The 13,084-nt window shown below is 42.4% G+C and overlaps 1 protein-coding gene across 5 annotated transcripts in view; it reads left to right on the plus strand.

Annotated features, from left to right (window-relative positions):
- The window catches only part of Anln (anillin, actin binding protein), a 50,724-nt gene extending 38,003 nt beyond the window's left edge, over positions 1 to 12,721 (plus strand). For 3 of the 5 annotated variants that reach the window (XM_052188807.1, XM_052188808.1, XM_052188810.1), the window contains 6 exons: positions 65 to 177; positions 1,763 to 1,816; positions 5,574 to 5,660; positions 6,480 to 6,587; positions 10,369 to 10,541; positions 11,476 to 12,721. In XM_052188807.1, coding sequence (XP_052044767.1) covers positions 65 to 177; positions 1,763 to 1,816; positions 5,574 to 5,660; positions 6,480 to 6,587; positions 10,369 to 10,541; positions 11,476 to 11,599 — 659 coding nt within the window. In that variant the 3' untranslated portion in view covers positions 11,600 to 12,721. The remainder of the gene's footprint in view (positions 1 to 64; positions 178 to 1,762; positions 1,817 to 5,573; positions 5,661 to 6,479; positions 6,588 to 10,368; positions 10,542 to 11,475) is intronic. The other 2 variants (XM_052188809.1, XM_052188811.1) reach the window with 1 other exon arrangement.
- The last annotated feature ends 363 nt before the right edge of the window (positions 12,722 to 13,084 follow it).

Genomic DNA, 13,084 nt, shown 5'->3' on the forward strand with positions numbered 1-13,084 from the left:
GTTTGAACTGCCATGCTTAGGAAAGCCAGTCTGAACTAAATGTCGTCACTCTGTTTCTCCACAGTTATGGCCAGTCCAGGAGGTCTCGGTGCTGTGCGCACCAGCAACTTTACCCTGGTTGGATCTCACACGCTATCGTTATCTTCTGTTGGAGACACTAAGTTTGCTTTGGACAAGGTAACTCAGCTGTACTTAGGATTGTGTTACACCAAAAAAGATGAGTCTGTAGACATTCCAGAGCACTTCCAAATGTTTAAACCTTTGGCTGATATACACAGTCTTTGAATTGTACATTTTAAAAGATACGGGTACATGTGAGTGATAATGTTAGGAGTGTTCTGTATTTTAGTAGTACAGCTAGTCCGACGCTTTCTGTGTCAGCCAGCTCAGTGGTATGTCTTACAGTTAGATGCTGTTTAAAACAATTGAATGCCTTATAGATTTGGGCTTTTTTATTTTGTTGGCCAGGGTCTTAACTGTGTCACTTAACTGAAACTGTCTTGGTCCTTCTGCCTCAGCCTCTCAGTCCTGGTATTGTAGGCATTACTAGCCACATCTTTTTAGAAATTTCTTTCCCTTATTCCTTCCCAAATTTAATGCGTTGAACTTCAGATCTCTATTTTACTGCTGTGGAGTAAAAAAAAATCTTACTTTTTACTCTTAAGTGTGAAATAAATAAGCTGATGAGACCATGGTAGGGTGTGAGGGACTTGGAGGTCAGCCCTTGGTTGGCTCCTCATACCTAGTATAATGTTATTGTTTTAGATACAGGTTTGTTTTACAGATAAATGTTTTAAAAATTTGTAAATTTGTATTGGCATATAGTAATTTGTGTATTTTAACACGTGTATACAGTGTAAACTAATTCAGTCAGGATAATTAGACTTCATGTCTCATTATTTCTTTATAACTAAAAAGACTTAGTTTTTCCTAAAATGTGTAATAGTTGTTATGACCTATAATCCTCCCACTGTGGTGTAAATACTAGACTTTATTCCTTCTAACTCATGGTGGGTTGTTTTTTCCTGTTTTTTTTCTTTTCATTTTTGAATTGAGGTCTCCTATAACCCAGACTACCCTCCGTGTTATTAATGTGTAGCTGAGGCTGACCTAGAACTTGCGACCTCTTGGTCTACCTGTAAATTGCCGAGAGTACCAACACGATAACATAGTTATCAAGCCTAGCTTGATTGTATCTTAGTCCTTGCCTGACCTTTAGTCCCCCATTCCGTTCCTCTTCCAGTTTCCCCATCTCTGAAGGGGTCGGACATTCTTTCCGACCTGTAAACAATCTCCCACATATGGCTGGAGCTTGCAGTCTTTAGAAGTTTGCATTCGTATAGAGAGCCCTGCAGTCAGAACACAGGGGAGCTGAGGCCTGCTCTCTGTTGTTTCTTCTCTGGTTTCTCAGCCACGCTGGAGGGTGGATACCGCACGTGTGCATGCTCAGCCTGTAAGCTAGCAGTTGACTTCAGAATTTTAAGCAAAGTCGCTTCATCTCTCTAGGATCTTATTTATTCTCATAAATATTAGATCAATACAAGCCAGCCTTACTTTAAACTATGAAAAAAGTTTTTTTCTTATTTTGGTTGATAGACAAAAGTGCTGACTGTGTTTAAATTTTTGACTACTATTAACACAAAGAACTGTATTTTAACATGCTAAAATCTAAAATTGTAACTTATTTAGTAATTCAACTAGTCTTAACACATTGAGTGATTCTGGGTCCTTTTTTTCTTTTTTCTTTTTTTGTTTATTTTAGATAAATTTTGATGTAAGAGAGCAGGAGCTACTGGGCTATTTGTTCCAGGAAAAGGTTGCTTTATTTTCTTTACTTAAAATTAATATGCTTAAGAAATCATTTTCTGCCTGTGTTATTTCTTATCATCTTATTTTAATGCTGCTGATTACGTATTATGTTGTAATGAATAAATTAAATTTAATAATTTTTTAAATCTGATTTTTTAAAAAACAGTAACTAACCAACCCTTGATTTCTAGTCCCATGTGTATTTGTTTCACTAAGCACTCCTGTATATTTTGATGTACTTGAATAATTAACAAACTAACAAAATATATAGAGAGACAAAGACATTATTCTTTAGGCTCTTGGGTATGGGCATCTTTTTCTCTACTTTCATAATTCTTCAAAAAAAATTTTTTTAATTCTTTAATTTTTCATTGCTTTGGAATTTTCTTTGTATGTTTTCTTCCATTTTATGTTTTTTCTTGTTTTTTTTTTTTTTAATTATTTCATTTATTCTTGACTGTCTTTAAACTTACTATATAAGCAAAGGTGGCCTTCAGCTTGGGACCCCCTTTACCTTCCAAGTGCTCTGAGCACAGCCATTGGTCTTCGTGGTTGAATCTTGAATGCCGGAGATCAGATTCAGGGCTTCAGGCATCGTAGACAAGGGCTCTACCAACTGAGCTGCATTCCCAGACCACATTTTATAATTTTTAAAGTCTGTATTCACTTTCTTATTTATTTTTTATCAGTACTAATTAGAATAGGAAATTAATAACTATGTTTAAGACTAAAATTGTTCCATATGTGACTTCTGATATGCTAAAAGAGCTATCAGTGTGATGTTTTAAGATTGTTCTTGTGTGTCTGAGTGTTTTGGATGTATGTGTGTATATGCACCTTGAATGTACCTGGTTCCTGCAGAGGCCGGAAGGAGGGAGTTAGATGCCCTAGAACCACAAGTGGGAGGTTTCCATATTGTTTGAGCTGATCCCTAAATTAAAAGCTGGGACTTGGGACCCAAATAATGAATCTCAGTGAGCTGCAGACGTTAAACTTGGTGTCAGTGTAACGTCTGAATACTCAGCTGTGTGCCTGAGCGGACAAAGCTCACCTGGCTTGAAAGAACCGATGAGGTGTGGGTAGAGAGGTCTTCTTAGGAAACGGAAATGTCACTTAAGGAAATAAAACAACTATAGAATTACAGGGGCTGGTGAGACAGCTCAGCAGGTAAGAGGTTCAGCCTGTTCTTCCAGAGGTCCTGAGCATTCCCAGTAATCACAACCTTCTGTAATGGGATCTGATGCCCTCCTCTGGTGTATCTGAAGACAGCTACAGTGTACTCATTTAAATAATTATATATATATATACATACATACATATATAATATATATTTCCTTAGACAGGTTCTTACAGTGTAGCTTTAGCTGATGGGGGATTCTCTGGAGAGGTTGTTTGCCCTGAACTCAGTGACCCACCTGCCTTTACCTCCCAGTGCTGGATTCCAAGCCATATGCCAAGCCACCTGACCAATTAGGTATTCTTATCTGTAAAGAAATCCAGCCTATGCCTTTTTACGCCAGGGTGTGGTGACCTGCAGTGCCCATCCATCCTGGAATAGGTCGAAGCTCTTCCCTCTGAATAGTTAGCAATGATGTGCAGAAAGACTCAGCAGAACCGATGGGAGCAGGGGCCTGTGAGCCTGTGTCTTAGTAAAGAATATTTGACATGTTTTGTTTTTGGTTTCTTGTTTTTGTTTTTCATAACAGGGATTCTGTGTGTAGCCCTGACTGCCCTGGACTTCTTGCCCTGTAGACCAGGCTGGCCTCCAACTCACAGAGATCTGCCTGCCTCTGCTTCCTGAGAGCTGGGATTAAAGGCAGGTACCACCACTGCCTGGCCCTTTCTTAACTTTTTAAATCTTATATAATAAATATTGCCATGCTACATAGACACCGTGCTTTAATTTGGAAGAAAATATCAACTCCTAAACTTAATTTGTAGGAACATTGTAGTTTCATTTTTTCTGTGTGTGTGTGTGTGTGTGTGTGTGTGTGTGTGTGTGTGTGTGTGAGAGAGAGAGAGAGAGAGAGAGAGAGAGAATATGTTGTGTATGGGGTCTTGGGATTCAAACTGACGGACTCATGCACAGTAGGGTACTTCTTCTCACTGATTTTGTCAATTTTTGCAGCATATATTAAACCTTCTGGCGAATTGTTCCATTTCTCTCGGATCTCTGTTGTTATAGACTTGATTTTCTTTCTTGAGGTCTCTTCGTGTAGTCCTAGCCACATATACGTTGTGATCCTCTGCCTCCGCCTCCTGAATGCTGGAGTCACGGGACTGGATCACAGGACTGGGTCACCGCCTCTGCCTCTGGTGGCCTTCCTCTCCAGTCTGTGTGGTCAGAGTGGCCAGGCTGTTTTCTGTGCCTTCCTTACTCAGTCCATCTGTCTCAGGCGCAGCCTGTGCTCACAGCTGTCACAGACCCAACAGGCCCTGTCTCCTCTGCTTTTCTCCTCCCTTTGCATTGAGCTCTTAGCTCGTTGACTTTCACTCTGCCCACATGTGGGTAATTACACCCCACAGTCAGCCTTTCTTTTTCTTGCTTTAAGAATAAATTATGAAGATGTTACCAAAGTTCATCAGAGAAACTTGCAGAATATTTAAACTTCATCCTTCAGGGATTGTTTATTTACAGATTGGGCCATCGTGTTGTATCATAAATCCTCGCACTGTCTTGTACTCTGTGGGTGTCAGATGTCCACCTCGGTCACCTTTTTCACTGATGTACACATTGCACAGGGCCTTCTTGGTCTCCAGGCGAGAGCAGCCAAGCAAACTTCAATTCAGGCAGGGCTGGGTAGGGCTGGGTGGCACATTTCCCTCTGGAAGCAGAAACAAGGGCTGGGGCTGAGCTGAGCCCCAGGACTCAGCCAAGCTGAGCCTTCCCTTCCTTTCCTGCCTTCCTGCTTCCACAGTCACTCTCTGCTTTGTTTTAAAGACTTGTTGTGTTTATTTGGTTTTTATTTGGTGTTCTTTGTTTTTTGTTTGCTTAGTAAACAGGGCTGGCCTCAAACTCAGAGATCCACTTTCGCCTGGCTCCTGAGTGCTGAGATTAAAGGCATGGGCCCACACACCCAGCAAGATTGTTTTTTGGTTTTTGTTACTATCTATCTCACTATGTAGCATAGGCTGGCCCCCAGCGTGGGGCAGTCCTCTCAGCCTCCAGAGGTTTAAACTCAAGTGCACCTTTGGGTTGTTTTGGTTCAGTTTTGTTTCAGATATCTTGAGACTGAGCTGGCCCTCTGGCTTCCAGCCTGTGTGCAGCTAGCATTTGCTCCTGAGATGTGGTAGGGAGGCCTGGCAAGCAGGGTCCCACTCACCCAGCGGCGGCAGGACAGGGGAAGTCCCTAGCAGAGGCCCATATATTCCTGGAGCCTAGTGCTTCCCACCTATTGCTTTCACCGTGGTTTGATGGCTTCTCCTTACCTTAGCCCAAACACCAGGAGACACTTGTTTGACTTTTTTTTTTTTTTTAAGAATTATTTATTTTACGTGTATGAGTTCACTGTGGCTGTCTTCAGACACACCAGAAGAGGCATTGGATCCCATTACAGATGGTTGTGAGTCACCATGTGGTTGCTGGAAATTGAACTCAGGACCTTAGGAAGAGCAGTCAGTGCTCTTAACCACTGAGCCATCTCTCCAGTCCTAATCATTTTATTTATTTAATTATTTGATTGAGATTTATGTTGTTTCTGCTTCTCCAGCTATTGTGAATAGTGAAAATGATTTTACAAATAGTGTTTGGCTTTTCTTCACAGGTTCCTTTTTTATCTCCGTTGGAAGGTCACATCTGTTTAAAGATAAACTGTCAAGTGAATTCAACTGTTGAGGAGAAAGGGTTTCTTGTGAGTGCCATCTCCTGCCCTTTGTTACCCTTTCTTCCGTTTTCCTAAAGCAGGGTCCTCAACATGTGGGTCTTGTCACTCCGGGGGCTGAATAGCCGGTTCACAGGGGTAGTGAGGAAGGAGGCAGGAGCATGCTCAGATTGATCCTGAGAGGATTGAACCTGCTTCTTTCTCTTACACTTGAAAGAGAAGTGGTAGGTTTCTTTCAACATTTTGTTGTAAAAAATGGCAGCTGCCTAAAAATGCTGGCATCACTTTACAAAGTACACGCGCTGGCTCTCAGTTTTGTCACTACTCTGTCTGTTTGTAAGACAGACTCTCACTCAGCTCTAGCCGTCCTAGAACTCTGCCTCCCAATTAAAGGCATGTGGCACCGGGCCCAGCTTGATCTAGATATTCCTCAGTGCATTTTTGACAAAAACAATCAAACTTTTATTACTGAGCTGAAAGATAGGATAAAATCATGCAAAAAATTTATATAAAAATATCATAGCATATGGAAACTTTTTCTTAAGTTTCTAATGTCAGCCAGGTGGTGCACACCTTTAATCCCAGAGTTTGGGAGGCAGAGGCTCAAGGGTTTCTGTGAGTTCAAGGCCAGGCCAGCCTTATTTACAAAGTAAGTTCCAGGAAAAGCCAGGGGTGTTACAAAGAAACACCATCTCGGATGGATGGGTGGGTGGATGGGTGGGTGGGTGGATGGATGGGTAGAGGGAGGGAGGGATAGATGGATGGATGGATAGAGGGAGGGAGGGAGGGATGGATAGAGGGATAGAGGGATGGGTGGATTCTAATATCAGTTTTTTAATTAACTTGCAGACCATATTTGAAGACGTTAGTGGCTTTGGTGCCTGGCATCGCAGATGGTGTGCTCTCTCTGGCAACTGTATCTCTTACTGGACTTACCCAGATGATGAGAGGCGTAAGGTAGTTGTCACATTCAAGTCAGTGGGGAAAGTCCTGCTGGGCTTGTGTGGTGCGTCATGAGTGCATGTCCCCTGTCCCCACTCCTTAGCTTCCCTTCCTTATGAATAATGAAGAATAACTGTTCATGTTCTGACTGTGCCCTTCCACAGCTAACAATACATAGCATCCACGAATCATTTCCCTGCCCCTCCTACTCCTGCCCAGCTCCTGCTGGGTACTGAGCCCACAGTCTTGACTCTGGTCGCCTGCTGGGCAAGGACGGTGCTGCTTGCCTAATCTCTAGACTATGAATTTGTCTTTTTCAAACAAAAACAAATGCTTTTTAAAATAAACTTTTTTTGATAAGATATTCTAATATCTTTCTAAAGCAATAGACACCTATAATGTTTTTAATAGTTACTAAATAGCATTACAGTATAGTAATTAAAATTATAAAATATTTTTAAAAGATCTATTTTTATTTTATATGCAAAAGTGTACTGCCTGCATGCCTGTCTGCATCACATGTGTGCCTGGTGTCCGTGGAGGCCAGTAGAGGGCGCCAGATCCCCCGCTCCCGGAGTACTGACAGTTGTGACCACCATGTGGCTTCTGGCAACTGAATCTGGGTCTCCTGAAAGAACAGCGAGTGCTCTTAACCACTGAGCCATCTCTCCAGGCTCTAAAATTATTATTATTTAAAATATATTCTAAAACATTTGAGAGATTCACGAAAGCATTAAAGAAGCAAACAAACAAACAACTTGCGTGAGCTCTCCAGTTGAGCCTCCCCGTGTGACTTTCTCCTCTACTCGAGATCCTGCCTGTGGTGAGAGTCCTGCGCCTTTGTAGTTGTTAGCATTTTAGTGTGTGTATGACTGCACATTGCTGACTTACACGCAGGACCCCTGTCCCCACCATCCGGTCAGTGTGGGACGTGCAGTTGCTCTGGGCTGGCATGTTGCCCCAGTTTGTTCCTTTCCCTCCAGTGGATACGATTCCATTGTATGAACGTGTCACAGTGAATCGATTGGTTTATTGTGCATGTGCAAACGTGATGATTTCTACACTGCTGCGTTTAAATGCAGCCTGTGGCTTTTCATAAGGCCAGTGAGGTTGAAGTGGAGGGCGTGAGCAGCAAGGCTGTGGAAGGTGAAGACGTACCCCAAAGCCTCAGGAGGGCGTGTGTGTGGAATGTATGAGGATTGTGAAAAACTAATTGGTTTTTCTCTGCTCCCTAAGAATCTGTGTGATGCTGCTGATGCGGCAAATCAGTTTGCAGTTGTTGTCAGAGGTGTAGAGAGGAGCTAGGATTTAGTCACTTAGGTGAAGCAGACTGAATCGGATTCAGCAACATCCTTTTCCTCTTGGTAGCTCTGCTCACCTGTAGATGAAGGTAGACAGTCTGTAGATGGCACTGCATGTTCTCCTAAGTTCTCCATTCTCGTAAACACTTTTGAGTCACCAGCTTTTGTCAGTCTGATTGAGACATGCATTCTTTGTGTTTGTCTTTGTGTCTTCATTGCTAGAGTAGCACCTTGTCTTCTGTGTATGGCCTTTGTGATGATTTGAATGAGGCTCATATATTTGAATACATGGACTCTGGTTGGTGACACTGTTTGGGAATTAGGAAGTATGCCAGCTAGTTTTCTTTTTTAGCTTGATTCAGGCTAAAGTTATCTGAAAAGAGGGAACCTCAACTGAGAAAATGCTTTTACAAAATCCAGCTGTAGGGCATTTTCTTAATTAGTGATTGGTGCAGGAGGGCCCAGCGCGTGGAGGGTGGGGCCATCCGTAGACTGGTGGTCCTGGGCTCTATAAGAAAGCCGGCTGAGCAGTGTGAGTTCCTGTCCTGACTTCCTTTGATAAGGAAATGGAAGTATGAGCCAAATCAACCCTTTCCTTCCCTGGTGGGTCTGGCCATGCTGTTTCACCACAGCAATAGGAACCCTCACTAGGACAGGAGGTGTGGCCTCTGAGGGGGTCACTTGGAGTTATAAATCCCATGCCTTCCCACTTAGCTCTCTCTGCCTCCAACTTGAGGATCAGGTGTAAGCTCCTGCTACTGCTGCAGCGCCATTCCCAGCTGCCTGCTGCCGTGCTCCTGCCGTGATAGTCACAGACTCTGACTGTCTACCCTCAGGAGCCACGAGCTACCCCCAGCATTTTCCTCTGTAAGTTGTCTTAGTCGTGTTCTTTGTCACAGCAATAGAAATGTAGCTGAGACAGCCATTTATATCTTGTCATACTTTGGTCCATTTCTCTCTCTGTCTTTTTGGCCCAGTCTTGCCATATGACGCAGAGGGTCCTAGAACCCGAGGTTCTCCTGACCCTGCCTCCTTCTCAGGGTCTGGGGTCACAAGCATGTGCCACTATGCACTAGAGCAGGCACTCGTTTTCTCCAGTCTTTACCTTTTTTTTTTTAATTGAAATTACATTTCCCTAGTCTTTGGTTTGACTTCACTTTCTATTGTTCAGGGAATTGCATCTATCAGCTTGTTATACTGCTTGTTTGTACTGCTTTGTCTTAACAACAAAAAACAAAACAAAGACCATCCTTACCTTGCAGTCAGAAAAATGACCTTTTTGCTTTCTGTATTGATGTACTCACGTCTGAACTTGGAACTAAGAGCCACAAATGAGAAGGCACACGGTGTCCGTCTTTCTGGGTCTACGGTACTGTACTTAGTATATTTTCTTGTTCCAGCTGTCTAAAAATCTCATTTTTTTACAGCTGAATAGTATTCCATACTGTGTATGTGCCACGTTTTCATTCTCCATTGATGAGGTGGAGACATTTGCATTGTCTCCATTTCCTAACTGTTGTGACCTGAGCAGCGAGCGAGGGATGAGCCCGCCTGAGCGAGCGTCTGGGAGTCCGCACGGCACAGGGCTGTTCTCACTCAGAGAACCCACTGTCTATTAACTCATGTTCTGATGGTCCTTTGTGTTCTTTCCATATCATAACTATTACAAGTAATCCTGCAATGAGATAGATTTCCTTGACATACTGGTTTTATTTTCCAGAGCAATCCCACTAGTTTAACTAGTGAGACTGCTGTATCATATGGTAATTCTATTTTAAAAAAATTTGAGGAACCTTCTATTATCAAAAATGAGTTTATCTACATAGCTTTGTGATGTTTTTGGATGTGTGTGTAGTATGTCTGTGTGTGTTCAATTGTGGAGACGTGTATAGTGTGAATATGCACGCATAGTCATACGATAATGTGGGGTTGTCCTCAAGTGTCCATGGAGCACAGATGTGTTAGTACTGAGCATGCGCCCACGCCCAGATGGGCCACGTCAGTCCACTGCCTGGAGTCCCTGGATTGTCAACCTGTGTGTTTGAAAACAGTCTGGCTGTTAATAAGTGGTTGATAAGTGTGGATCATTGTCCCATCGTTGAAAGCAAGTGTATGTGCGGCCTGGTGCAGGGGAGGCTCCCAGGTCATCAGTAGCTGCGTGCTTGTTGATTCCTGGTCGTTAAACATTTTAAGTTAATGGCTTTTTAACTTTAGTTTATAAACATAAAAACTGCTTAGTAGTTCTGGAAAGACTCAATGAAGCAGTATTCAGCAAAACCAGAACGGGGAAGTGGGAAGGGGTGGGTGGGAGGACAGGGGGAGAGAAGGGGGCTTACGGGACTTTTTGGGAGTGGGGGGGCTATGAAAGGGGAAATCATTTGAAATGTAAATAAAAAATATACCGAATTAAAAAAAAAATAAACTGCTTAGTATTTACTGACTTAAATAGCTGTGCTTGTTTTCTACTAATACTTTGTACATTTTATTTTTTCAAGAATCCCATAGGAAGGATAAATCTGGCCAATTGTATCAGTCATCAGATAGAACCAGCCAACAGAGAATTTTGTGCAAGACGAAACACTCTGGAATTAATTACTGTCCGACCACAAAGAGAAGACGACCGAGAGACTCTTGTCAGCCAGTGTAGGGACACACTCTGTGTCACCAAGTATGTACTGGTACTATGCTTATTTCTGTCAGCTAAGTAATTTCAGGCTTTGTTCTTAGGCATATGGAAAACGTCAGTGAGGTCAGGTCTATCATAAGTATAAACACCATGGCCAAAAAACAATTGGAGAAAAGGGTTTATTTGGCTTTCCACTTCCATAACACAGTCCATCACTGAGGGAAGTCAGGCCAGGAACTCAAGCAGGAGCCTGGAGACAGGAAGGGAAACAGAAGCACGGAAGAACTCTGCTTGCTTCTCATGGCTTGTTTGATACACTTTCTTAAACCCAGAACACCTGCCCCGGGTAGGAGCGTCCACATCAGTTCTCAATCAAGACAAAACCCCACAGTTACCCTACAGGCCAGTCTGCTGGTTTTTCAGTTGAGCTTTTTCTTTTCCCAGGTTACCCTTTGTCAAGTCAGCAGAGACTCCAACAAAAATGCCCAAGACAAACTTGAAGTCAGTCTTCAGTTATGATTAGTAATGGAGAGTAGAATGCCACACAATCTTTATTCATCAGATTGTTGCTGGATATAGACATGGGGATGTGTAGCAGTCACTCAGTGAGACCTGAGATTCCAGAGAGAGAGGGAGGGGAGGGAGAGAGAGAGAGAGAGAGAGAGAGAGAGAGAGAGAGAGAGAGAGGAGAGAGAGAGAGAGAGAGAGAGAGAGAGAGGAAAAGGAAAGGAAAGAAAAGGAAAGGAAAGGAAAAAAAGGAAACACTAAGACATTACTGTGGTGATTAGTTGACCCAGTCAAGAATGGTGGTACACCACTGTACAGAGAAGCACTTGGCTATTGGTTTGCATCCAACTATTGGTAGGCAGCAAATCAGGTTCGCTGAGGGATTTATGTTTTCTAAGCAAAGGCATTGGGGGTGGGGTGGGGGGGTGGAATGGTGGAGATGGAAGCTGACCTTTGTTTGCCCTTGCAGGAACTGGCTCTCTGCAGATACTAAAGAAGAGCGGGATCTCTGGATGCAGAAACTCAACCAGGTTATTGTTGATATCCGCCTCTGGCAGCCCGATGCATGCTACAAGCCTGCTGGAAAGCCTTAAACCAAGGGAGCGTCTGTCTATACCATGGAGAGACTTTGCTAGCTGTGTCACAAAGTGTCTTAAGAAGACATAGTTAGAAGCACCAGATTTGCAAGTTGTATTTTATGCTTTAACATAAAAGGGTATGTGCAAATATTCACTACATATTATGCAGTATTTATATCTTTTCTATGTAAAACTTCACCCAGTTTGTATTTCATTTATACATGTTTGAGAGTCAAGTACTAATATTTGTGAGAATTGATATTCGTGCTAAATATAACATTAAGAGTCTCTTTTTATAGAAACCTCACTAGCCAGTTATTCATGACAAAAGTATATATTATAATCAAGTTCTGAATTGTCCTTTGAAGCTGTGGGTTTTAAGGTCTCCCGTAGGTCGCAAACAGAAACATGTAGTTTGCTGAGTCCCTCTCCGGCCTCAGTGGTTTTTTATAAAGGTTGTGGCCAGTCACAGCTCATGATATGACTGGAGTACTGCAATGAGAAAGGACAACAAACGCTTACCAGCTTAAGCTAGTCGGAGCTGCTTTCTGAAGAGCGGTGGGCAGTGACACTGTAGCATTTGGGACTGCATATTCTATACAGAAGCATTAAGAATCACACAGCTTGTGGTCACTCTGATCCTAAGTGCACAGTGTGGTCACATTTTCACAGAGTTCAAGCTTTATTAAATAGTTATTTTCATATATCTTAGAGTCCTCATATTAACATATTAGCTTTTTCTCTTACAATAAGAACAAATGTAAATTGAAGAACACGTACATAAGTACCTTTACCAAGCTGCTGGACTACTCCTTTGCTTCCCAGAGTTCTTGTCTTATGTTCCCTTCCTGTTTATCTATGACACTTTCCTCAAATCTGTTTTGAGATCACTGAAAAATATAGTAAGCTATGTATTACCTTTAAAAGCCCAATACCTTCTTGCAATTTAAAAATATTGAAATGCATGGCTTCAGTTCTTACAGTTTGTATTTCTTTTCTGACTGTTAATTGATGGTTTCATTTATAAACACTAAATTCTATCACTTGCCATTATATTTCCTACTCATTTAAATGTGGATTTTCTTATGTATATTATAAAAGTATTTTATGACATAAATAAATAAATTGTCAAAGGCATCAGTTATTTAAGAAATCATCTGTGTGATGTATTGCTGTATATGTCCTGGTTGTATGTGGGACATTGTGCTGACACTACGTCGTCCATATCTTCATATCTAGCCTAGCCTTTATCTTACTGAATGTTCTTGGGGTTGGTGTTACATGAGCAGGTATGTGAAGAACCCTTTCTGGGTGTTTCAGCAGGATGTGGTGATGGGCGCATGTTTGAGGAGGAGGTGGGTGAGACTGAGTAGTCAGCTGCTAGAGCAGGAGCAGGTGACCCGCATTCACGACAGCGGTCACGAGAGCACAGAGACGCTAGGCAGATGTCTCCTCTCGGTCCCAGGATTGCCTCTTCACTTCACAGCAGACTGTGCGCAT

The sequence above is a fragment of the Apodemus sylvaticus genome, chromosome 7 (assembly GCF_947179515.1).
Source record: "Apodemus sylvaticus chromosome 7, mApoSyl1.1, whole genome shotgun sequence".
In the NCBI taxonomy this organism is placed as follows: domain Eukaryota; kingdom Metazoa; phylum Chordata; class Mammalia; order Rodentia; family Muridae; genus Apodemus; species Apodemus sylvaticus.